Source organism: Panthera uncia, chromosome B4 (genome assembly GCF_023721935.1).
Source record: "Panthera uncia isolate 11264 chromosome B4, Puncia_PCG_1.0, whole genome shotgun sequence".
Classification (NCBI taxonomy): Eukaryota; Metazoa; Chordata; class Mammalia; order Carnivora; family Felidae; genus Panthera; species Panthera uncia.
In genome coordinates, this window is record NC_064809.1 from 128752211 (window position 1) to 128779622 (window position 27412).

General features: G+C 39.2%; 1 protein-coding gene across 1 annotated transcript in view; it reads right to left on the bottom strand.

Moving 5' to 3' along the window:
* Positions 1-27412, bottom strand: part of DMC1 (DNA meiotic recombinase 1) — a 42740-nt gene that overhangs the window by 14833 nt on the left and 495 nt on the right. The window contains exons 2-12 of the mRNA XM_049626364.1: positions 26349-26434; positions 25695-25739; positions 24634-24780; positions 22066-22148; positions 16530-16582; positions 14346-14387; positions 13152-13224; positions 8277-8368; positions 7376-7449; positions 7132-7246; positions 6719-6779 (exon numbers count right to left, since the gene is read on the bottom strand). Coding sequence (XP_049482321.1) covers positions 6719-6779; positions 7132-7246; positions 7376-7449; positions 8277-8368; positions 13152-13224; positions 14346-14387; positions 16530-16582; positions 22066-22148; positions 24634-24780; positions 25695-25739; positions 26349-26399 — 836 coding nt within the window. The 5' untranslated portion in view covers positions 26400-26434. The remainder of the gene's footprint in view (positions 1-6718; positions 6780-7131; positions 7247-7375; positions 7450-8276; positions 8369-13151; positions 13225-14345; positions 14388-16529; positions 16583-22065; positions 22149-24633; positions 24781-25694; positions 25740-26348; positions 26435-27412) is intronic.

A 27412-nucleotide genomic window follows, 5' to 3' on the forward strand; every position in this document is an offset into this window, starting at 1 on the left:
TTTATTATTGAGAGACAGAGTGTGAGCAGGGGAGGGGCAGAGAGAGACGGAGACACAGAATCCCAAGCAGGCTCCAGGCTCTGAGCTGTCAGCACAGAGCCTCACGCGGGGCTCGAACTCACAAACCACGAGATCACGACCTGAGCCGTAGTCGGATGCTCAACCGACTGAGCAACTCAGGCGCCTCTCGAGATATATTTAATATAACTCATTGAAAGCCTACTACATGCCAGGAGCTGTGTCAGGTCACTTATGTACATTAGCTCTACCGTTACACTAATCTCGGCACATGAGAGATACGAAGTAAATGGTAACTTAATTATTTAATTAAATGATTCAGTTAAAACAGTCACTCTTTCAATGACATGTAAACCAAGAAACTTTTCTTAAAGTTTCTTTGAACTTCCTGAGTATTCTAGCAGTTATAACTAAGGACTGAAGTTAAGTACGACGAGGTATAGAATTCCGCATCCTTTGAGAAGGCTTTAATTTACTTCTATTTCTGATCCAGTAAAAACAGCGTCAGAAAACCACCCACATCCCTCCTTTAGCCTATTCTTATTTCCCTTTCTTTCATATTTTCTTCTCTTCTTTCCTCCTTTTCTCAGGGGATGGGAGAATATGATGAGTGGGAGGAAGAGAGAGGGGTGGGTATGAAGAGAGGCCAAGAGAGACTGTGTCATTTATCCCCATCTGGTTGAACAGACACAGTGTATTACATTGTTGAGGGTAAGACCCAGAAGAGACTGACCTCCCAACTTCAAACCAGGGTGCTGGGGTCATGAAGTACAAGATTATGGTGATGGTAGGGCAGGTTATATTTTCCTAGGACTAGCATAGGGAGGGTAGTGCAGTGAGACTAAAAGAGCATCAGCTTTGAAATCAAAGATTTGAAAATCAAACATTTGATTTGAACCTGGGTTCAAATCCTGGCTCCAGGTTTTATTTATTTAGAGAGGGCGTGCGCACACAGGGAAGGGGCAGACAGAGAAGGAGAGAGGGAATCCCAAGCAGGTTCTGCACTGACAGTACAGAGGTCTACGTGGGGCTCAGTCTCACAAACTGTGAGGTCATGACCTGAGCCAAAATCAAGAGTCAGACGCTTAACTGACTAAGCCACCCAGGCACCCCCAGCTCCCATTTTTAAACTGTATGATTGGGCAAGTATATACTCTGAGCCTCTATGTCCTCCTTTACAAATTAGGAATAATAATAGTATCGACCTCAAATACTGGTTGGAGTGGAGACCTTCAGGGGTCTGTGCAAGGGCAAGTTGGTACTGTCCCTGAGGGACAGCTGGAACTCCTGGTACTTGCTAAAGGGGAAGCTTTTGGATGGAATTTCTGAGAAGGGGTCTACTGAGGAGAGAAAGGCTGAGTGAACATACCCAAGAATGAGGAGGATCCTTTGAGATTAAGGGAAGATATGGAAAGAAGAGTACTGCAAAAAGAGAAGAATTTGGGGGAAAGAGAAAAGATTTTTTTAAATGTTTATTTATTTGTTTTGAGAGAGAAAGAGAGAAAGCATCAGCAAGCAGGGGAGAGGCAGAGAGAGAGAGAGAATCCCATTGGCTTGATCTCATGACCTTGATCTCATGACCCTGAAATCCAGAGTCGGACACTTAACCGACTGAGCCACCCAGGCGTCCCAAAGATTTTTTTTTTTTTTTGAAAGAGGTAGAGAGTGTGAGTGAGCAAGCAGAGAGAGAAAGAGAGAGAGAGAGAGAGAGAGAGAGAGAGAAAGAGAGAGACAAAGAACCCCAAAGCAGGGCTCAAGCTCATCTGACATGGGGCTCAAACTCACAAACCGTGAGACCATGACCTGAACCAAAATTGGATGCTTAACTGATTGAGCCACCCAGGTGCCCCCAGAACTTTACTTTAAAAGATTTTATTTTTAATATTTTTTAATGTTTATTTATTTATTTATTTATTTATTTATTTTGAGAGAGAGAGAAAGACAGAGTGTGAGCAGGGGAGGGGCAGAGAGAGAGACACAGAATCCGAAGCAGGCTCCAGGCTCTGAGTTGTCACAGAGCCTGATGTGGGGCTCAAACTCACAAATTGTGAGATCATGACCTGAGCTGAGGTCAGACCCTCAACTGACTGAGCCACCCAGGCTCCCCTAGAAGATTTTATTTTTAAGTAATCTCTACACCACCCAACATGGGGCTCAAACTCACAACCTCAAGATCAAGAGTCATGCTCCATTGACTGAGCCAGCCAGGTGCCCCAAGAAAAGATGGTTTTTTAAAAGGGTTATGTTTAAGAAGTTTTGTTAAGTAATTCCCCCCACTCCCACCATTTTCTCATAAAGTATGCAGAAAAATCTACACTTTTTTCAAAAGTTTGAAGATGGAACTCTGGGTTTTGAGCTAGGGGGACACATAGCACTATTCTGAGATTTGCTTCATAGAAAGAACAGGGAGGCCTAGGGAGCCTGAGTTTTGCTGCGTTGATATGAGAATTATGTAAGATGATGCACAAAAGCATCTGGCACATGGTGAGCAATCAATAAATAAAAGTCCTCTTAATCCCTTAATGGAATTCAAATAGTTTATTTTTATTGTTTATTTAAGTTTTTATTTTATTTAAGTAATCTCTACACTCAACATAGGGCTCAAACTCACAACCCCAAGACCAAGAGTGGAATGTTCTTCTGACTGAGACAGCCAGGTACCCCTGAAGCTCAGATAGTTTAAATGACTTGCTCACGGTCACCAGGCTAGTGGACTTGGCTTAATATTTCCTCTTTAACCATATTGCCTCTTAATTTATGCAAATGATGTCGAATCAGTGGGTGACACCCCTAGAGAATAAACTGCACATTTACAAGACCACAAATGTTCTAAGATGACTTCTTGTCTTAGCAAAACAAATACACAAATGAAGTAGGTGGCAACATCACGGTCTTATTTGTTGCTCCTATTATTTGCCCTGGTATGGGGCTTTGCGGGCTGATACTTTCACTTTTTATCTCCAAGCCTTCATCAGCTGGATCACTCTACTTCTAAAATCTGTATCTGTAAGCCTCGTCTAGGAGCTAACGCTCTGCTGTATGATACAGCAGCTCCTTGCCTCTATAATTTTGTTCCTTTTTAATACGATGTGCCATCAAGTATAATGCATGGGATATAAGCCTCAATTATTGTCAGTATACTTGGGGACTCATACCAATTATAGTGCTATTTCTCTGACAGGTCCCAGGCGAGCTGCAGCTTGGAGTTCTTCAACACTGAGAAACAAAGATTTTCTTTATTGGAGGTTTTCTAATAGCATTTGAGATCCTTTAGTTTAAAACTGTACTGTTGTTGTTGTTGTTGTTGTTGTTGTTGTTGTTGTTTTTGATTGAGTTGTGGCAACTTATGTGCTTTATATGAAGGCATGCATTTAATTTATATTGTTATAATTTAACATACTTCAGAATATACTAATTATAGTGAAGTTTGATTGCTCACAACTTGGCTCAATAGAGGAGATGATGTTTCAAAGCAGAGTCACCCAGCAAAAATACTAGTCTTTGTTACTTTCTCTGGCTCTTGGCTCACTTCGTTATAAATCTCCTCCTCTCTTCAGTTCCTTCAATTATTTCCTCTCTGTCACCTCTCTCTTTCTCCTTTTAGTGTCTTATTGGAGTCCATTCAAAATGGTTTTACTCTTTTTGAAACTTTCTACAAATAGAAGAAAAAGAACCCCTATCTGACCCAATTTCCACAGATCTCCTTTGCCTTCTAACTCTAGATAGACAGTTTTGGCCTCTGCAGTGTTCCCTCCTCACACCTGAAGAAAGAACATTGCTCTTTAACTTGTACTGTTTTATTTGAATGCAACCCACTTCCTCCCTCTGAGCCAATGAGTCATTTTCTCTTTTTAAAGTGAGCCCTAAAAATCTTCCATTTCTCTTCAGTTTAAAATTACACTCTTTGTGAAGTACTTCATGTCCTGTGTATGAAAGACACCCTATAAAACAGAGAAGATTGCCTTAACCACTCAAGGACTACAGGCAATGCGTGACCTACCAAGTCTTCACAATTTTGAGTTAAGTGGACATCACTTATTTTCTTCTTTATGAAGGCAAGGCACATAGTCTTTTGCTCACTAGTGAATTCCCAGAAGGTTGGTACATAGTAGATTTTTCAATAAGTATTTATTGAGTGAATAAGTGATCGGCTTCCCCTTCTCAATCTTTTTAACTTGCTTCGTACCATTCATGCAGTTAATGTCTTTCACATTGGAATCTCCTGTGATTAAGTAGAAAATACTCATAAAAGCGTATTGAAAAGTGCAAGTATAAATTGTAGAAGATGCAGCAATATTCTTAGGGTTAGTTTAGAAAATGCCTAAAGAGGGGTGCCTGGCTGGCTCAGTTGGTGGAGCATGTGACTTTTTCTCTTGAGGTTGTGAGTTCTAGCCCCACATTGGGTGCAGAGATTACTTAAAAATAAAATCCTGGGGTGCCTGGGTGGCTCAGTCGGTTAAGCCTCAGACTCTTGATTTCGGCTCAGGTCATGATCTCATGGTTGTGAGACAGAGCCCTGCGTTGGGCTCTATGCTGAGTGTGGAGCCTGCAAGATTCTCTGTCTCTCTCTCTCTCTCTCAAAAAAAAAAAAAGATTCTCTCTCTCCCTCTGCCCCTGTCCCCTGCCTGTGCGCTCTCTCTCTCTAAAATAAAAAAAATAATAAAATGTTAAAAAGTTAAAAAAATAAAGAAAATGCCTAAAAAGAGACACATACATTTCAGTACAATTTACAAAATTTACATTGGCATATCAAATATCCTCAAGTACATATGTCAATGACCCATTTATCTGTTATTAAATGATATATTGCCTCGGTTTAAAATTTTTTTAATGTTTATTTAGCTTTGAGAGAGACAGAGCATGAGTAGGGGAGGGGCAGAGAGAGAGGGGGAGACACAGAATCCAAAACAGGTTCCAGGCTCTGAACTGTCAGCACAGAGCCAGACACGGGGCTCGAACTCATGAACCGTGAAATCATGACCTGGGCCGAAGTCGGACACTTAACTAAATGAACCACCCACGTGCCCCATCTTGGTTTTAAATAAAACTATATTGCAATCACCAGAGTAATAATTGATTTAACCAAGAATCTTCAATGGATGCTAAAACCAAATGGTGAAAGCTTATTGCAGAACATGATATTTACACACATAAAGTATCACCCCACAAACTGCTTATTCATTAAAAAGGTGAAAAGGTATTTTACAGTGGGGAAATCTTGTGAACACGATCTTAATCACATGATCAAACTTCTCATCACTAATAATGGGACAAACTGCCATCATGTGTCCCCTGATACGATCTATAGAGAAGGTCATATTATTGCTTAATAATTTTCCCGCCAAAAGTGTTTACTATTTTAACTAATGAGGAAAAACACCCTCCAAATTGAGGGACATTCTGAAAAACAGCTGGCCTGTATTCTTCAAAACCGTCAGTGTCATAAAAGCCTAACAAACACTGAAGAGTTGTTTTGATTAAAGGAGACCAAAGAGACAGAACAACTCCATGTAGTGCGTGATCCTCATTAGTCCCGAATCAAAAACAAAATGTAAAAACCCCACCAGCTATAACAGACATTATTGAGACAAGTGGAGGCACTTGAATACAAATGTATATCAGATAACACTAGTGTGCCGATGTTAAATTTCCTGACTGATACTTATATTGTGGTTATGTAGGAGAATGTTCTTGTTCTTACAGGAAATATGCGGAAGTATTAAGAACTGAAGTGTCATAACATCTGTAAATAATTCTCAATTGTTCCGGTGGAAAACCTCTCAAATGGTTCACTAGAAAACACACACACACACACACACACACACACACACACACACATATTTGAATATGCATGTGTACCTATGGAGAAAGAGATTTTACACACATGTATACACACACACACACACACACACACACACACAAACATGAGAGAGAAAAAATCTGACAAATGTTAAGAATAGATGACCCTTGGTGAATTGTATATGTGTATTCATTGTACTAGTCTTGTAAATTTTCTCTGGTTAAAATTTTTTTCTAAATATAGGCTTGTTGAAAAGACTGACATCACGAATGTGGGGTTATTTTGATTGCTTATTCAGATACATAATGTTCAAAATATTTGATGGTGGCAACTAATTTTTCTTTGAATCTTCTGTTTTCATCATCCTATTTTAGGTCTCCTTGCCTTTCTGTTCACTGCCATCTGTCAAGCAGAGCCATCAATAAGTATGTAACGTGCACAGACACCTCAATAGATTCTGAATATGCCTAGTGTGAACTGAAGTTCTGTTTCTTCTAACAGGAGACTTCTCTCATAGGACCTCTTATGTATCTCCTATAGAGAGCCTCCCTTTTTGTTTTTGGCTGACAGCTTATTAGCACAGTAGAAGCCATTCATGTATATGGAATATAAATTTTTATCTTTTTCTTATTGTCCTCCAATATCTTTTTAGTCCTAGACAAACGAGGAGCCCAAAGTATCTCTGAAAATGGTTAAACTATTGCTTCATCCTGTAAAGAACTAGAGATTCTGGAAAACAAGTGATATTTGCATTTATAAAGTAATATGCACTGTGCAATAAAGTGATTTGTGATATATTTGTGCCCACATCAGAACTGATCATTCTGGAATTATTTTCTATTCTTCACCCTAACCTTTTTGATATTAACTGAAACACAAAAGTAGAATATTGGGGCTTACGTCATAGTTGCTCCTGGATCAGCAGTCATTTGATTGGTCACAAACACAGCCACATTATATTCTGCATCAATAAATAAAATTGACAAACTAAGAGAATGGCAATATAAACAGTTCATTGTTTAGATTTCAGAGTTTAGGAATACTGTGCTTTAAATTTATTTTGTAAATAATATGACATTCCTATTTTTTCATTGATAACATAAATTAATTTATTTAAAGCTATTATTGTTATTATTTTTAGGTACCTTATTTTGGTTTAAAGTCAGTATTTTGGTTTAATAAAAGAGTTGTAGTCCCATGAATTTTAGTTTTTAAAAATGTACTGCCTCCTGACATTATTCTGGGTTCTCTGCAAAGCCTACTCAACAGTCACAGATGCTATTCTGATAGTACCGTTTATTTTAAAAATCTACCTTCTGAGATTTTTTGGAGTCGTGACAACATCTGGGCCAATTTTTGTTGCCGTTCAGCCAACTCCCCACGACCGCTGAAATCCACTCGAAAAAGGGCCATTATTGAATCAATGATCTACACAGGATTCATGTAAAAATAAATGTGCATTCGGCAAAGGAAAGAAGTTCATTTGAATCGGAATCAATAGAAGAAAAATAATATGCTAAGTGGCTCTGTGAGGGAGCAGTATTTAAAAGCTTGTACCAATAGCTTGAAGATGCCAGCCTCTTCGTGGAACTTTGCTGCTACATAATCAAGTAGCTCCATCTGATGTTCACCTGGTGGGAAATGCAGTGAGAAAATGTTACAAAAGCTAGAAGAGGCAGAGGCTAAGATCATGTATGTTCTTGCAGTCAGGCAAAAGAGAGTACTGAAAGGATTTTCTTGGGCACCTGGGTGGCTCAGTCGGTTAAGTGTGCGACTCTTGGTTGTAATCTCATGGTTTTGTGAGTTCAAGCCCCGTGTTGAGCTCTACGTTGACGGTGCAGAGCCTGCTTGGCATTCCCTTTTCCCTTTTCTCTCTGCCCCTCTGTTGCTTGTGTTCTCTCTCTCAAAAAAAAATAGATAAGACTTAAAAAAAAGAAGAAGAAGAAAGGATTTTCTTAATTATTTATGGATTTTTAAAAATAAATGTTTATTCATGTTTTGAGCGGGGGGAGGGGCAGAGAGAGAGGGGGACAGACGATCTAAAGCAGGCTCCACGCTGACAGCAGTGAGCCCGATGTGGGGCTTGAACTCATGAACCATGTAATCATAACCTGAGCTGAAGTCAGACACTCAGCCAGCTGAGTCACCCAGGTACCCCTATTTAAGGCTTTATTAAATATGATTTCACATTCTGCCTTAGCATGCATGCCAAATGCTACATTATCCAAAAAGAATGTTACTCTCCATTTCAAAGACAAAGAACAAGGACTCATTTGAGAGCATTTTAATATCTAAGGGCTTGCCAGATGATAGGTAACATTTGTGACTAAATATATTTGGAGGAAAGTAAAATTAAGAAAAAGAACAGTGCCAAAATGTTATAAGTATCACCCAAATAATAAATCAGTGCTGCCAACCTTAAAACAGCTCAAGCATTAAATTAACATGGGGCTCTTACTAGTATATGCACGTGCATAAAGTACATTGTCCAGTACTGCATCATGGTCTACATTGAAGCGGTCAGCAATGTCCCGAAGACGATCTGGACGGCTGGAGTATGCCAAGATTAAGGATCCAATAAATCAATTTCAAAAAAAAAGTTTAGGTAACAACTACAAAAAATAATACCTTAAGTAAGTAAACTAACAGAGGCAAACAACATCCCTGCAAAGGTATTCTGGAGGATACTAATAATCACTTAAAATCTATATCAGATTTTATTTCTCATAAGTGTCCAAATTAATAAATACCTTAGGTAGGGATAACAGTGATAGAAATGATGAGGCAGTGATGAATTTAAATATTAAATAATCTAGGGGAACCTGGGTGGCTTAATCGGTTAAGCCTCGGACTCTTGAATTCAGCTCGGGTCACAATCCCAGGGTCATCGGATGGAGCCCCCCTCGAGCCCTGTGTGGGGCTCCACACTGAGCGTGGGGCCTGCTTAAGATTCTCTCTCTGCCCCTCTCCCCACCTTGTGCACACACTCTCTCTCTAAAATAAATACATAAATAATAAATAAATAAGTGAAATAAATATTAAATAATCTAATCTTTACAATAGCTTTGGAAGCTGCTTGTTATGGCCTATATTACATTTTACAAATAAGGACACTGACCAATAGAGATTAGGCAAATGACTCAGGATCATGCAGCAAATCAGTTACAAGAGAAAAACTAGAGACTAAGATTTGTATCTCTCTTTTGATCTCAGTTCTATAAAAATAGATCTATCCTAGGAAGATAATATCACTGAATTATAATTCAAGTCACTTCACAGTGAATTAATTCACTCTCTTTAAACTACTTATGTGTTTAATATGAAATAATTTAATATATCATTAACCATGAGTTTTCAACAAATGATAAATTTGACTACATGAACCGAAGGATCAAAAAGTAATTTTAAGGATCAAAAGGAAATTATCAACCTATGGTTTTTGGCTTATTTAGAGTTTAAAATCTACCTTCTTCTAAAGGACTTGTGTTAGCTTTCTGAAATCAGTAAATTCATTGGGAGGCAAATTCAGCGCACCAGCAAAGGTATTTTGGAAGATGCTAATAATCACTTATATCTATCTGAACTATATAGGAGTAATAAACATTCTTTTAGGTCTTATCCACGGTCTCATTTCACTTTGTTTACACTGCTTTTATAATACTGATCATACTATAACTAACTGTAAAACAAGGACAATTTACAATCTTATTTGTGACATTTACAACTGGTTCCATATACGTTGAATTGGATTGTCTTTAGGATTTCCCAGCCATCTGGGAAATCTGCATATTCTAATGCAGTAGTATGTTCTTTTCTTCAGAGCTTCAGTGATAACCACTAAAATCTTCCATTGCTACTGACTATACCCCATAGACGTTTTTGGTGGGCAAGTCAAAGAAGACAAAGAATTGGAAGACTAATAAAAATGTTTTTCACTACATTACTTTTTACAGAACCCAGTTACTATGTGACTGGGTGTGTAAAAGGTGGGCTTATGCTGAAGAAAGTTCAAATCAACCTATAAAATATTTGTTAACCAATTACCATATGGAATTGATAATCATTTTAACCAATTGCCAATGCATTGTGGAAGGAGGAGTTGTAAGACAACATAAGGAGTTGTAAGACAATCCATATTATAGGTAAACACAAAACAAATTAAGAAGGCAAAATATAGACATATAAAAAACAAAATATCAAGAGAGAGCAGTGTACCTGTAAGAGAAACCAAAGGAATGAGGACATTCCAATGGGGCTCTTGAATGTCCTTGTTCCCCCCAACCCCAGCTGTTCCTCCCTACTCCCTCTTGCGTATGACTTAGCTCCAAACCAGTCCCCTCCACCATTCTTGATAAAATCCAAATTGCCCAAACAGTGGCTGCTCATCTGCAAGAACAATTCCTCCCTCTTTAAGAACCATTCTTAATCAACTATTTCTGAAACTAGCTGAACTCCAGCTGCGCTCCTCTTGCTACAGCCCTACACAGCATTCCACCCTCCTTCCCCAAGTTTGGAGTCTCCTTCAGAGTCTTCTCATGCCCGCTATTTCCAAATAAAGTCTTCTGCACACGGTTCTGTTTTTTTTTTTTTTTTTTCCTTCTACTGGCGTATTTTAGATAGTAAATTCTATAACAGCTTAGGAAGGACCAGGTTTTTTAAGTTGAGTAGTTAGAGAAGATTAGAAAAGGCAGACCTTCAAAGGACAGCTTTAAAGGATTTGTATGATTCAGAAAGACTGTGAGGTAGGGGTAGACGGATCACATACTGAAGGAGGAGGATAGAAATATAGCCTGCAGGGGCTCCTGGGTGGCTCAGTCAGTTACAGGTCCAACTTTCCGCTCAGGTCATGGTCTCATGGTTTGTGATTTTGAGCCCCACATCGAGCTCTGTGCGGACAGCTCAGAGCCTGGAGCCTGCTTCTGATTCTGTGTCTCCCCTCTCTCTGCCCCTCCCTCGCTTGCACTCTGTCTCTCTTAATTGATTAATTAATTAACTAAAGAAACATAGCCCACAAATTTCTCTATGACTGGCCAAATTAACACTTAAGAGTGAGAACAAAATAAAGGCATTTTCAGACAAGCTAGGGCTCAAAGTTTACCACCTGCATTACTTTTCTGAAAGAATGACTTGAGCAGGTACTTCAATAAAACAAAAATACAGGAAGGAAGATTTGGGATGCAAGCAACTATAATGAACAGAGAAAATGAGTACCTTTATAGTTTAACTAACTGCTGATATACAATGTTTCCATGTTTTAGAGACAATAATATTGGACTAGAACAGACTGCATCCATTTGTCTCTAACAATGGTAATAGTGAGTAATGAGATCTGAGAGCTAGGCTGGGGCTTCATTGTGAATGGCCTTACAAACTTGTGCAAGACTTTTCCATTGTTAAAAGTAATTTTCGGGGCACCCTGGGTGGGCTCAGTTGCTTAAGCGCCAACTCATGGTTTTGGCTCAGGTCATGATCTCACGGTTCATGAGTTTGTGCCCCACATTGGGCTCTCTGCTGTCAGCACAGAGCCCTCTTTAGTTCCTGTCTCCCTCTCTCTCTGCCCCTCCCCTGATCTCTCTCTCTCTCTCAAAAACAAATAAAAGCATTTAAGAAAAAGAAAAAGAAAAACAATTTCCTGGGGTACCTTGATGGCTCAATTGGTTAAGCAACCAACTCTTGTTTTGGAGTCAGGTCATGATCTCACGGTTTGTGGGATCAAGCCCCGAGTCGGGCTCTGCACTGAAAGTGAGGAGCCTGCTTGGGATTCTCTCTCTCCCTCTCTCTCTCTGTCCCTACCTACCAGCAATCGCTTTCTCTCTTTCTCAAAATAAATAAACATTTAAAACAACAACAACAATTCCTCTGGGTGCCTGGGTGACTCGGTTGAGCGTCCGACTTTTAATTTTGGCTCAGGTCATGATGTCACGGTCATGAGATCAAGTCCCTTGTCAGGGCTGGGTGTCAAGCCTGCTTGAGATTCTGTCGCTCTCCTCTGCCCCCTTCTACCCCCCCACCCACCCCCTATGCATGTAAAACAAAAAACCAAAAAGTTTCCTCTGAACCTGATAACCTCCTCAAACTACTGTATTTCATCTTCTATTTGTTGGTTAATAACACTGCCTCTGTTCCTTACTGTTTATTCACAACAAGCTTCCATCATCTTACTTTACTGCAAATGCTCTCTTGGATTCCTAATGTCAAACCTCAGTGATCTTTCTCAGCTTCCACCTTCTCTCTCTTTCTTTGTGGAACAGTACTGACAATGCTTTTCTTCTTGAAATTTTTCTCTGGCTAAGCCTCTACAACTGGATTTTCTCCTACTTCCTCTGTCTGTATGACATCTTCTTTTTAGTCCCTCTTCCTAAGCTGAGGCACACCCCAAAGTTATGTTCTACCTCTTCTCGGGTAGAATTCAACATGTCCATGGATGTCTTCCTGTTCCTCACATTTAACACAGTAAAATGAAACACACCATTTGTCTGAAACATGATCTTCCCAATTCTACTTTTGGCATGATTATCCTCCCAGCATCTAGACAAAAAAACCGGACAGTAGTGTTTCAAACCTCTCCTTCCTCTGTCTACCAAACAGAGTCATCAAATCCTATCAATTTTCCTCCCTAATATTTTTGTCCCCCACTTTTTTAAAGAATCTTATTTTTAAGTAATCTCTACCCCCAACATGGGGCTCAAACCTACAACCTCAAGATCAAGAGTGGCACGCTCTACCTATTGAGCCAGTCACGCACCCTTGTCCTTTTCTTTTTATTCCTACTGCTTCCAGCCTAGATCAAGCTCTCATTACTTGCCTGCAATATCGCAAAAGTATCCAATTTACACCCCTCACCTGGTTTTAAAGCCCTTCATATCTAAAACCCAAATCACCTTTCCAGCCTTAATTCTGAAACACATTTCAATTAAATTACAATTCTTTCTGTCACCCTACCAGGTTCTGCCCTTTTCTCTTCTGTGCTTTTTTGTTCTCTTCTTCCCTTTCCCTTTATTTTGAACCATGACTTTGAGAGAGTCAACAATCTTCTTCCTAACTATTAGGTACAATCTTTGGAGAAATAAGAGGATAAAAAACGAATAAAATATAATTTTCTCCCATGTATTCATTTTGTGAATTTTACACCAAACTCATCTGGAGAACTGAAACCTTTTGAAATAAAAAGTGACTTGAAAACTCTACCAACTGTTTTCCCTGTGGCTTTTCTCATTATTGCTGGTTTAGGAGATGATTGTACAAATGACATATTTCAAACAGACTTTCTTTTATAGCAACATTACTACATCATACTAATTATGCTAGCAACTTGTTTAAATAAAAAGGTTACAAAGTGTTTTCTGTATCAATGAAGATAATCTTTCCTCCTGAGTAGCCACCTGCTCCTGGAAGTTGAGCTGTCACTAGGAAGCAATTAAAAAATTAAATAATATTAATAGGATTGAATAACCTTTGTACAAGTGAATATATAAATTAACATAGGATTTGCATTGGTTGCAACTCTGTAGTCAATCTGGCAAAGAATCATGATCCTTTAGTTTCTAAAAGCGTGTTATATTCTTGTATTACTAACCAATGGTAAAATCATAAATATTCCACCAGCATGGTAGCAGTTCAACAAAGAATATCAGTATCTCTCACAATGGGAGATGTTCATGAAAGTTAGTTCTCTTCTAGAGAACAGAATTTAAATATTACTTTCTTCCTATAAGAAACAATCACAAATATAATTTATGCTATATAAGTTATTTAAGTAACCTTTCAATTAATGCGTGTCAAATTTTAAAATGCATTGTCTCTCTAGGTAGTAGTAGTCGACACTAAGGAATTTCTTTATATTAGGTTCAAGTATTATTTCATTTATTTTTCAAAACAACCCTAAATTTGGCATTATCATTACTCCTATTTTACTGATGGGAAAATAAGACAGGTGAAGCCACTCGCCCAAGGTCACACAGTTAGCAGTGGTAGAGCCAAGACCGGAGCCAGGTATTTTGATTCCAGAATCCCATTCTTAACTGCTTAGCCATGCTTCTTCCACTCAGGTCAAAGAAATGCAGAGTAGTGTCTTTGTACAGAAGGAGATAGTTTGTTTATTTGTTTTAGTAACATTTATTTTTAAGTCTTAGCTAAGGCCAACCTTACTCCATGGAAAGTTAGAGATTCTAGGTCTCAGCTGATTTTGTGACATTTTTGTCAATAGAATACAGAAAAGATGAAATGGGAAAAATGGAGACAGTGAGGGCCTCTCTCCACCATCAACCCTCATATACCTATTCACTTCCTCCCTGGTTCCATTCAGGTGTTCAGAGTGCAGCACATATACCATTACCTCAAGCATCACGCAGTCAAAGACCGGCTCTGGTATTTGTGTAACGATGGGCAGTTTACTTAACCTTCTTGAGCTTTAGTTTCCTTGTAAATTTGTTCAGGTTACATGAGATCATATAAAGCACCAGGCACAAAATAAAATTAGTATGTGATAGCTACAATAATTATTGTTATTGTTGTTATACATCCTTACCACAGAGGGTATGAGAGAGCTGGGTTTTTCCAGTACGAAATTCTGTAAAATACAGAAAAAAACAAAAACCACATAGTTCATTTTTAGATGTTTTCATAAAGAATAAAATACAGCCTTCGAGTATGATTTTCTTTCCAATTATCAAAACTTACATACAAAGTACTAGCGTGTCATGGGTGCATTCTACAATATGATTACCAGTAGTAAAAATAACTTTAAAAAACATTTATCTATTTTGAGTGGCGGGAAGAGAGAGAAGGAGAGAGAGAACCCCAAGCAGGCCCCATGCTCAGCACACAGAGCCTGACACAGGGCTGAATCTCACAACAGTGAGATCATGACCTGAGCATCAAGTGTTGGATGCTTAACCAACTGAGCCACCCAGGCACCCCAGTAAAAATAACATTTTAAAGGTATTTGTTCACAGAACTGTCCTTTAGAAAAAAAAATTATTTAAACCAAGTTTTCCTTAGGATTGATTAATCATTGTGAGATAATAGAAAAAGAAAAATATATATATATATATATTTTGGTCTCTGCCCTCTAGTTCTTAGCACAGAGTTCCTAAAACCCTTGTAATTTCCTAAGTGATAAGAGCACTACAAGCATCTTTTGTTTCATTGAGGCCACTCTGGGTGGACTCCTGATGGCTTCTGATGGATGGATGGGGCTGGTCACCAGAAAGACCAAGCCATGATTAGAAGGTTGGAATTTTCAGCACTCTTCTCCTTCTCTAGAGAGGGGAGAAGGGCTGGAGTTAATAATTGATCATGCCTGTGTGAGGAACCCCAACAGGATGGGGTTCACAGAGCTACCGGGTTGGTGTACACATGGAGGTGCTGGAAGAGGGGCACGCCTGGAGAGGACATGGAAACTCCACACCTCTTCCCTCGTACCTTTTCCTACTCATCTCTTCCCTCTCGATGTTCATCCATATCCTTTAGCATATCTTTAATAAACTAGTAAATGTAAGTAAGTGTTTCCCGAGTTCTGTGAGTTGCTCTAACAAATTAATCAACCCCGGGGGCGGGTGGGGGGGAGGGGGCAGATGTTGGAATCTTGGATCTACAGCTGGTTGGTCAGAAGCAGGTAATAACCTAGGCTTGTGAATGGCATCTGAAGGCAGGGGACAGGTGGGGAGGGGATTCTTATGGGACTGAGCCCTTAGTAAACATATGGAATCTGATGCTATCTCTGGGTAGATAGTGTCAGAATTGAGTTGAATTCTTAGATACCCTGCAGGTATCCAAGAATTGCTTACTGTTGTGGGGGAAAACATCCATATATTTGGTGACCAGAAGTGTCAGAAGTCAAGTGTATTGTGTGAGCAGTAAAGGAGACTCACAGGAAAAAATACACAGTAGGAAAGAACTGGGTTTTCACTACATAGGGAAAAAAATACTGAGTTTTTTCATTTTAGTCATATAAATGAAAGTTTAAGACCCTACTACTAAGGAAGGAGAGCCTCGGGTCCTCCCACTGCACTGAGATCCTCTTAGGGAAAGCTGAAGTAGTCTCAGATTGGTGGCATGCCCTACCTCCCAACAAAAGCAAATCCTTTCTAGAGAAAAACTTCCCCATGCACCAGTTTAGGTCCAGTGAACTCCCATAGATCAAAATCAGGCAATAAGGTCACAAATATCAGTAAATACACAAGGGAGTGAGCCAGTAAGACTGACAGTCAACAGAAATAACAAAAACCAGATTTATTTCTCTACATCGACAGAAACATCAACAACAACAAAAAAACCGACTTTGTTCCCCTAAGGACTGCAGATACTGGAATTGCCAGACATAGTATATAAAATAGCTGTGCATGAATTGTTTTGAAGAAAAATAGAAGATATGATCAGGGAAGAGAAAATCTACTCTCTACGTTCATGGAACATGCATATCCTAGAAATAAAATTGATCCCAGTATTCAACTACCTTTTGAAGGAATGATAGAAAAAATGTCTACTCTTTTAGGGAAGTCAGAGAAAAAGAGGACAAACGCCAACCAGACCTTTCTGTTAACGTTGGAATTTGTTTCAATTGCTGCCCAGAATGATCCTGTAGTATAACTGAGACTTCACCATAAGTTTCAAAATAGATACAATTTACTAATTGTTATTTGTTTGATTATATATGTATGTATGTGTGTGTACTTCTTTTCATATAACAAAATACGAAGGTTTTACCGACCTCCAAAAGCTTCTGTGATTGCCATGCTTTCAATTCCACCTCCTAGCAACTTACTGGAAATAGAAAGTATGCATTAGTAAAAGAAACAGAAATAGAAATATCAAGAAAGGAGAAAGCATATATGTCTCCTATCTATCTATCTATCTATCTATCATCTAACATGAATGGGAATTCTTGGCAGAATAGATGACACTCTTCCTGTCTAGACCACAGGTTCTGCTGCATGTGGGCAGGGTGGATCAACAAAACAACATATAAGCGCTGCTGTTCTTGTTCTTACTTCTGGATACCAATAGGAAATGGGCTTTAAGTCTCATTTTTTTTTTAATGTTTATTTTATTTTTGAGAGAGTGAGAGAGAGAGAGAGCACGCACACAAGCAGGGGAGGGGCAGAGAGAGAGAGGGAGACAGGATCCAGGAGGCTCTTTGTTGACAGCAGAGTCCAGATCAAGAGCTTGAACTCATGAACCATGCAATCATGACCTGAGCCCAAGTCAGACTAAGCCCCTCAGGGGCCCCTTAAGTCTCATTCTTTACAACTGAATTGAAGCTTGAATAAATGGTCTTAGTTATTAACTGGGTTGTTCATATTGTGCTTGGGACTATTCAGTGTTTAAATATAAGGAGAAACGTATGTAAAATAGATATTAGGAGAATTCACTGACTGTCACCATGATTGGTTTATTTCACACAAACCACTCTATGAAGAACATGTCAGGATAGGAAATATTCAAAGGTGTTATAGGTAATGCTAGCAGTTAGAAGAATAATGGCCAGATTTTGGCAGCATACATTTATTTGGTAACCCAATGTTTCAGTGTATTTAATATTCTTTTTAAAAAAAATTTTTTTTAACATTTATTTATTTTTGAGAGAGAGACAGAGCATGAGCAGGGGAAGGAACAGAGAGAGAGGGACACACAGAATCTGAAGCAGGCTCCAGGCTCTGAGCTGTCAGCACTGAGCCTGACATGGGGCTCAAACCCACGAACCATGAGATCATGACCTGAGCCGAACACTTAACCCACTGAGCCACCCAGAAGCCCCTACTTAATATTCTTGATGTGAAAAGACCTAAGGTTAAGTCATTATGTCATTCATTCATTAAATGCAACAAATATTAATTGTGTTAACTGTACTAAGACCCAGAAGGAGCGCTTTAAAAAGCTTTGCTGTTTTAGGGTGCCTTGGTGGCTCAGTTGGTTGAGCGTCTGGCTTCAGCTCTGGTCATGATATCATGGTTTGTGAGTTCGAGCCCTCAGTCGGGCTCTGTGCTGATAGTTCAGAGCCTGGAGCCTGCTTCAGATTCTGTGTTTCCCTTTCTCTCTGCCCCTCCCCAGCTTGTGCTCCATCTGTCTGTCTCTCTCTCTCAAAAATAAATATTTTAAAACTTTTTTAAAAACTTTGTTGTTTATACTAGCATGAATTTTGAGACATGATCACAGATTAGACAAAGCATTAATAGATATGGATAATACAATAGATTTTATATTTACATAGTTTAAGAGGGCAATTTAAGTGTAAACTGAGGCAATGTCAGAATTACCCACAAATTTAATGAGGATTATGTACTTTAATGAAAAAAAGAAAAATCTAGGTACCACCTGTATAACTTGAATCTAAAGGCCATGGGTTGAAAGACCATCCCATTTGGAGGGCTTGCACTTGAAGATCTATAAATCTACAAACTATTAAATTGAGGTTTACTTGTCCCTCCTCACCTTGAGAAAAATTCTAAAAGGCTGTGGCTCTAGAAAATCTAGGACAAAATTTCTGGTTGATATGCAATCTTAATCAGGCGAAAAAGTAACCCCAAAGTTTACCTGACAGGGTACCCCAAAGTACTTCGGATAGCATAACTGTTCACTGTGAAACTCAGGAAAATTTAGAATTAAGTATAGGAATACTGTTTTTAAAGCTAGATATTTAAAAATAGAGCCACAACTCACACCCACAGACGACCGTTTTCATATTAAATTTGGGAATAATCTACATATTTAGTATTTGAGAACCTTCATTTTTATTATTATTATTATTTTAAGTAGGCTTCATGTCCAGCATGGAGCCCAATGCAGGGCTTGAACTCAGGACCCTGAGATCAAGACCTGAGCAGAGATCAAGAGTTGGAAGCTTAACTAACTGAGCTACCCAGGTGCCCCTGTTTGAGAACTTTTAAAGTTTAAGAGAATTTGACCTTTTTATTAGAACAGATTAGCCTCTAATTGATGAAATGAGTTGATAACTAAATTTATGCAAAGTATCTGAACATTTAAAAGTGCTGAAGATTCATTATACTTATAAGTTTAATTTATTAGATTTAGAAAGACATTCAGGTAATTGGAAAATTTTAATAATTATACCAATAAGGTCCTTAAAGGAAATATATTAAAATCACAAATATAACCTAAAATGTTTAAGGAAATTTAGTTAACCATGTTATGAAAGCCCCCTTGGGGCGCCTGGGTGGCTCAGTCGGTTGAGCGTCCGACTTCAGCTCAGGTCATGATCTCACACTCTGTGAGTTTGAGCCCCGCATCGGGCTCTGTGCTGACAGCTCAGAGCCTGGAGCCCGCTTCAGATTCTGTGTCTCCCCCTCTCTCTGCCCCTCCCCTGCTCATGGTCTGTCTCTCTCTGTCTCAAAAATAAATAAAAACAGGGGCGCCTGGGTGGCTCAGTGGGTTGAGCATCTGACTTCGGCTCGGGTCATGATCTCACAGTCTGTGAGTTCGAGCCCCACGTCGAGCTCTGTGCTGACAGCTCGGAGCCTGGAGCCTACTTCAGATTCTGTCTCTTTCTCTCTCTGACCCTCCCCACTTGTGCTCTCTCTCAAAAATAAATAAATGAAAAAAAATTTTTTTTATAAATAAATAAATAAATAAATAAATAAAAACATTTAAAAAAATTAAAAAAAAAAGAAGCCCCCTTACAATTTGCTGGATCTGTAAGTGGACTTGCAGCTTAAGGAAAAATGCACAACATGTTAATAAGTCAAATATTAATTTTTAAAAACCTAGTTCCTGAGTAATCTTTTCTGTGCCTAAAACTCAATACTGAGGACACCGGAAAACTCACTATGACAGTAATAGTTTCTTTAGCCCAATGTTGCCTAAATCAGGATGTGGTAGAGCAACTGGAGAATATCAAGTTATTATTTGAGTCAAGCTGTTTTGGTGACCGACCTGATTTTGACCAATTAACTTTGGGGTAGGAATTCCCAAAGACTCTTCCTTAGCTGTTACTTGAAAAAAAAGATTCTGTGATTTTTTTTAAATTTAGGGCAATGTTAAGTTAAAGAGGTGTTTTGTTTCACAGTAGGATTTCATACCCTTTAATAGGCTAGTGTGCACTGTGAATCTCCAAAAGAGTAATATATAGTATACTACACTTCACCAACTTATTTCATTCACTATTTGTTTATTCATTCAGTCATTTAATAAATATTCACTGAGAACCTAGTTCATGCTAGAGATGGTTTATTCACTTGGGGTAAAGAAGTGAACAAAAGACAGAAATTCTCTACTTTGTGGAGCTTACATTCTAGTGGGAGAACAGACAATAAATAGCAATAAATACTTAAGTAAAATATGTGGTATGTCAGATATTATTAAATGGTATGGATAAAAATTAGATCCAGAAAGGAGATAAGAAGTACAGAAGATGAAGGCAGGGGGTTTAAATATTTAAATAAAGTGATTAGAGACCTCCCTGAGAAGTGGACATTTTATCAAAGACCTGAAAGCAATGACAGCAAGCCATGTAGATACAGGAGGAAAAAGTGTCCCAGGCAAAGGAAATGGTAAGTATAAAGGCCCTGAGGCAGGAGAGTATCTGGCATGTTCTAGGAATAGCAGAGAAGTCAGTACAGTTTGTGCATAGCAAACTAAAAAAAGATTAAAAGATGAGATTAGATTAGAAGTTACAGAGGATTTTGGCTTTTGAGGGCGTCACTGGAGTAGTTTTGGGCAGAGAAGTGTTATGATCTGACCTAACTTTTAAAGGGATCATTCTGGCTCCTGTGTGAAGAACAAACAGCAAGGTCTGAAAGAGAGAAGTTAGAAGTTATTATAATACTCAAGAGGAGATATTAACAGGTAGTTTGAGCCAGTACAGTAACAGTGGAGGAGGTGGTGAGAATTTTTATTTCCTCTTTTTTCCTGCACACACACACACACACACACACACACACACACACACAAATATATAAACATTATTATGGAAAGTCTCAAACATAAAGTAGACAAAAACAGTATAATAGTGAGCCATCACGTACCTGTCACTTAGCTTCAACTATTATCAACTATGAACTCATGTCAATCTTTTTTCATATAAACCTTCAACCACTTCCCTCTCTTCTCATATTATTTTAAGTAGATACTAGGCAACATATCATTTCATCCTAAATATCTCAGTAGGTATCTCTAAAAGATGAATACTCTTATTCTTAACATAATCACAGTACCATTATTACCTAAAAGAGTAGTAATTCCTTAATATCAACTATATAGTAAGTTCAATTTTCCTTCTCATATATATCTTATTTTTTATAGTGTGCTTGAATCAGGAACCAAATAAAATCCACATATTGGGATTAGGTAAAAGGTGTTCTAAATCTCTTTTAATCTCTGGGTCTTCTTCCTGACTGTTTTGATTCTTCGTGATTTACTTGTTGAAGAAACTGGGTAGTTTGTTGTTGAAGGTAGAGCATCAGGATCTGTTAATGAGGAAGAGTTAGGGCATGAAAGGAAAAAAACACAGCACCAAGGATGACACCAAGATTTTAGTTCTGAGGATCAGAAAAGAGGCAGATCTGAGATGAGGGAGGCTTTCAGAGGTACAGATCTGGGGCAGATATCAGAAGTTTGGATTTGGATCTGTGAAGTCTGAGTTGCCTAGTAGACATCCAATTAGTTGGATGCAATATTTGACTATGAAATCCTTTCTTCTTGGAGTATCTTGTGAGGCCAGGGTTTTGAGGAATATTTTGTGGAAATACTGCTTTTGTTCAAATCTTAGCCACTCATCTAATTTATGAATTAGTAATTCTGCCTAGTAAGGTAGGGAAAATAAAAAAACACATTCTAGTCAACTTGCATTAGGAAAATGATGACTACGTCTCAGGAATCATGAGATAGTAAGTAAAAGGGGAAGTTAAAACCGCTGATGCTAAAGAACAAAAACAACCCTGAATTATTTCTTCTAAAATATTCAGTCTAACAACTGATTTTTAAATAAAACCCAAAGTGAAATGGAAATTGCCTTTATCAACAAAAAGAAAAGGAAATGAAAAGTTAAACTGATTTTCAAAATGGTTTTTAAATACAGGCTGATTCAGAAACTACTTATAATTTGGATCTGAATTTCTTGTAAGGAATTTAATCCTGCTTCTACAAATCGTTTGGAATTTGTTTGCTTCAGTAGCCTTTCAAAAGGAAAAAAACTACTTCAAAAGAAAAAGCTATTTTGAACAAACTCAAGAAAAGAAATACTACATTCCGAAGATTGTGTCTAGTAGTTGTAAAAAATATGAGATACACACTCAAATTCCTGGCTCCCAGTGGTAATATGGAAAACCATCTTTCTCTTCTCACTATACTCAAAGGCAGTCAAGAATCCTGGTTCCTACAGAAAGACAAAAGGAAAGGTTCAAAAGGGTATACGCTGCCCAAAACTATTCACGTGATTATCAGAGTCATCGTTTGATACAAGCTACATACAGTTCATTTGTCTTTGAAGGCAGCACAAGAGCATAGTTAAGAAAACAGGCTCTGGGGTCACCTGGGTGGCTCAGTCAGTTGAGCATCTGACTCTTGATTTCAACTCAGGTCATGATTCCAGGGTTGTTGGATCAAGCCCCAAGTGGGCTCCTCACTGAGTGTGGAGCCTGCTTGAGATTCTCTCTCTCTCTCTCTCTCTCTCTCTCTCCCCCTCTGCCCCCTCTCCCCCACTTGTACTCTCTCTCTAAAATTAAAAATTAAAAAAAAAGAAAACAGACTCTGGAGCTACCCTATCTAGGTTCAAAATATGTCTTGGGAGCCTGGGTGGCTCGTCAGTTGGGCATCCTACTCTTGATTTCGGCTCAGGTATGATCTCACGGTTGTGAGATCAAGCCCTGCATCAGGCACTGAGCTCGGAGCTAGTTTGGGATTCTCTCTCTCTGTCTTTCTCTGCCCCTCCCCTGATTACCCACTCTCTTTCTTTCTCTCTCTCTCTCAAAATAAGTAAAAATTTAAGAAAAATGAAATGTCTCTAACACTAGTTATATGATTTGGAGTAAACTACTTAATCTGGCTATACTTTAACTTCCTCTTTTGGATCAAATGGGGATAAGGAAACGGTCTCTCTAATAGGGTAGCTGTAAAGTTTAAATGAAGTATATTTATGTCATAAAGCAGAATGGTATTTTACTAAATGATTCCATTGATTTCATTGAATGGCATCATGCCCCCCCCCCCAGCTTGGCAAGTTTCAAGGAGCACAGAAATTCTAGTTTTCACTATTTAGGAGACATTATCTTTCACATGGTAGGAATACTACTTATCTGCTGAATTAATGAGCTATAGCTGATGCAGTAGAAGAACTAGTGAGACTAGGCCCTGATGTCCTCTAATGACATGGTCTAATGGATTTCCCTCTATGTTTTATACTATGACAGTGGTTCTCAAGTTTTGGAGAACTTAAAGGGGGGTGGGGTGGGTAAAAAAAGCCCAGGCCTATCCTATTTCAATGAATCTGGGCCTAGGTTTTCTTTATTAAGCCACTCCAGGTTATTCTGATACACACCAATATTTGGAACCACTGTACTATGAAATTAACTTCCTTCTCTCTCTCCTTGTACCTCTCAAATCTCTAAGAATAAACAGCTTTAGTTAAGAAAGGATGCAGACTCTAGGTACAGTAGTGATGCTTAAGAAGGAGAGGGGTTCTTTTCTTTGATAAGGGATTTAGTTTGCAAAGAAAAAAAGACTAATGCCTAGGGCCCATCAAGTGGCAGTTTCCCAAACTCTGGGTACTGCTTCAGGGCAGTTGTGGAATTGACCTGTGAGTATACTGCCTGAGTTTACTCAGAAGTTAGAACAACTGAGCTGGGTGCAGAGCAGTTTGGTTAAGTCCTCTCCAAGTTCAGGACCACACTGCCACCATCATCACTCTCATACCCCCACTGCCCCTGGGGAAAGAAACCAAATGGCTGTCAGTGAAGACAGCTTCTAGGACTTGCTGGGAATGAGACCCTCATATACACATGTAGACATGGAGAGCCTTGTTCTTTTGCAAAGAGACTTGGTGACTATCTTTCTACACATTCCTGTTTCCAGAGTTAGTGTCTCTGTCAGTCCCCAAAAGTTCTACGCAAAAGGTTGTGTCAAAGGTATATGTTTTTGCTTGGAACCTCTTAGCTGCATGGGCCTTTCATGGTCTGTGAACCAGCTACAAGGTACAAGTTCAGCTTAGCTTTAGCTCATCTGCCTCACTGAGCATTTTTTTTTTTCTTGGTCATATTTATCTCAACTGTACACAGGTAAACCCACACTGTTAATCTTTTTCTAACCCAACGCTCTCTTACCAACTGGCTTATACCAGGAGAGTGCAATTTCTTTCGTGCTGAGTGTTTTGAAACAACCAAAGACATATTACTTGAGGAGACAAAGCAAAACCAAAGAGGGCTTAAAACAGAGAAACAGAAAGGGAGAAAAAATATAAAAAAGGAGAGCAAAAAAAGAAAGTTGTGGTAAAAATAACTGCCGTTATAGTACTGAAGTCTCTTAACCCCTGTCTCAATCTGTCAGAAATTAATTGTTGTTGCTTTGAAACTGAAGTGATAAAAAGTTAACATGGGGAGTATAACAGATTGTGATTTACAGAAGTTTCTAGCATTGAATGAGAAAGGCTATAGAGTCTCACAGGGCCCTTCCTTTTTTTTTTTTTTTTTTTTAAGTAGGTTTCATACCTGACCTGGGTCCCGGACTCACAACCCTGAGATGAAGACCTGAGCTAAGATCAAGACCTGAGCTGAGATCAAGAGTCGGCCATTTAAGCAACTGAGCCAGCCAGGCGCCCCTCACAGGGCCCTTCTAAGCTAAAACAACAAAGAATCGATTTTGCTTACAATAAGTTTGTTGGCTGCCTCTTTAATCTTGTCCACTTTTGCTTCTGAGAGCCCTTTGACATTGCATAGTGCCCTTCTTGTTGTCATCTGTATCCCTTTGATGGTGCAGATTCCTACCGACTTCAGTTTTTTAATGTCAGCCACATTCTGTAAATAAAAGAATGGATGCAGCAGATTGATAAAATGCCAGCTTGCAAGGCTTCCATACTATGTCATGTGCTTTTGTGTCCATCTCCTTCCACCACGATGCCAATTTTATACAAGCAGCCAGGTGGAACCCACCCACCATGTAGCCAAATGTTCTGGAAATATCTGAGTAGAACATACCCAGCACGCTGCCAAATGTTCTGGCTGTGCCCTGATTTCCCGAGAATGTTAGTGAGACCATGGCAATGTAACAAGGAATTCAGAAGAAAAGACTGTTGGTAGAAAAGCTAGCAAATTTATCACACGTTCGCCCCCTCAGTTCAGCTCTTTCCTTCTAGAGAACTTCATTATGAATATGTTCTTTTTAAAATTAAAATTTTTTTCCCTCTACCCTTGGGGAATGCAAATAGCTACATCGCCAAAGGGCCAGGATTTTCTCTTGCTCCTATTTTCTCAATCCAACTGAAAGAGATTAAATGTGAGGGCTTCAAAAGAAAATGTCAGAGAAGTTTTACTATCAATGAACTGCTGTTGAAATTCATCTAGTTACTCCAAGTCTGGTTTCTGTCATCATCATTTGCTCCAATCACCTGCCACAGAACTGAATTTTTTGTTGATGAAAACAGGGGTAGATAGCTCTGAACACCTCCCGTTGGGCCAGGGGTTCTCAACTGGGGTCCATTTTGCCCCCTTGGGACACTTGACGATGTCTGGAGACATTTTTGGTTGTCACGACTAGAGGGGTGCTACTGGTATGTAGTGAGGGGTCAGGAGCCAGGGATGCTGCTGAACAGCCTATGATGCATAGGACAACCCCCCCAACTAAGAACTGCCCGGTCCCAAACGTCCAATAGGGACAAAGCTAAGAAACCCTGAATTGGAGGATTTCACACAGCATTGAAAAAAATACTTACAATCCCATGTTTTTGTAACAGGTCAATGTCTTGAAACAAAGATTCCTGAAGGAAATGCAACAGAAAAAAAAAAAAAAAAAAAGGAGCTTTGATTCTTCATATCCAGCTGTATCATATCTTTTATAGAGTTAATTCAGCATTATGAGTCACTCCAAAATGCCTCAAATTCCACTTCTCTAAACAGATCGAGGTGGGATCCATATGCTTTTTTCAAACACGGTGCTATAGATTTAGAAGGTGCACCAACATTGAAAGGGCTGGGAAGCCCAATATTTTTGTCCTGTCCTGTCCAGATTTTTAAGACCTTAACCCAAAGGCGTGGAACAACACTCAGCCTCTTTTAAAATATGTCTTCTCAGCTTTCTGCCCCGCCAGACCTTGAACTCCTTCCTCTGCTATTGGGTACCAGCATGCAAAGATTACCATTATGGCCATACCAGTTGTTAGGTTATTAAAATACTTTTCATGCTAGTTGCTAAGTAGCTAATCTTAGCATCCCTTGCCAAACAAGTTGTCACATATTTGTAATATTGCCTCTCCCTGGAACTATGCTTTCTTTCCACTCTCAGTTTCTAAAAATAATCGCTAACAGAGAAGGAACTTCATTTTTGTGGAATGACTGCACGTCTACACGGTTCAACATTCTAGCCATACCTCTTCATCCTGGAATCCTGGTTCTTCCAGCACAACTTGATCCTCCTTCATACTGAAAGGTGAGCAAGCAGAAAAAAGAATCAGTTCTGGGAAAAAAAAGAAATATTATTCAAGAAGCGGTCATAGATCAGACAGTACAAGAGCCTTTGCCCAGAGGCCTCCTTGACTTCATTTCAAAGTCGCCAGGGACCAGAAGAGCAATTAGGGAAACATTTGGTTTGGAATGACTGGGCTGGCCCATCTTTTCGCTGGGCACCTTGACTCTTTTCGCTGGGCCCCTGACATTACGTATGTGAGGGTGGGGAGACTTGGTTTCTTCTCTTTCTCCTCAAAACTGGTAACTTTTTCCTCATCTTTTGATTTCCTATAGCACAGATATCAGGACTGTCTGATAACGCCTTTTTGGTGCGTCTTGGGTTGCTAGTTAGTATTGCACATCGCGACTTAACCTTTCAGGTTTGTGCTCACAATGCTCTGGGAATGTTGACCTTATGTCGTCCTTCCTGAATCTTCCCTGGCTCCGAGAACTTAGTCTACCCTCGGTCAATACATTCTATTTTTCTCAGGGATGATGAACGCCTTCCCGCTTCCCAATTATGAACGGGATCTCTCGCAATAGATTGCTTTCATAAGACATTAGACACATTTTGCTTTATAGTATTTGCTAGCTTCGTAATTATTTTTAAGATGTACAATTATGGTGGATACCCAATCTTAGGATACCAATAAGCAGCTACGTGGAGTCTCTAACGCTGTGGCGTTCGTTCCAAGATCTCAGGAATCTACAGGGCATGACTGTAGACTAAAGTGCAGCCCAAGCAATCCGTTTTCTTGGTCTATTGCATTTTCTGGCTTCACATCAGAGTCACGCGTGGGGTCCAGCAGAAGGGGAACAAACCACGAAGGGAGAGAGAGGTATGACGGCTGTCACCTAATACCTCTAAACAGCAAAATAGCTGAGGTAAAGAGGAGACCACGTAAAAGGAATCTTCTGGAATACTGTCCCGGGATAGGTAAATCATGTATATGACCACCACAAATTCCACACTGGCTGTGCTCATGGA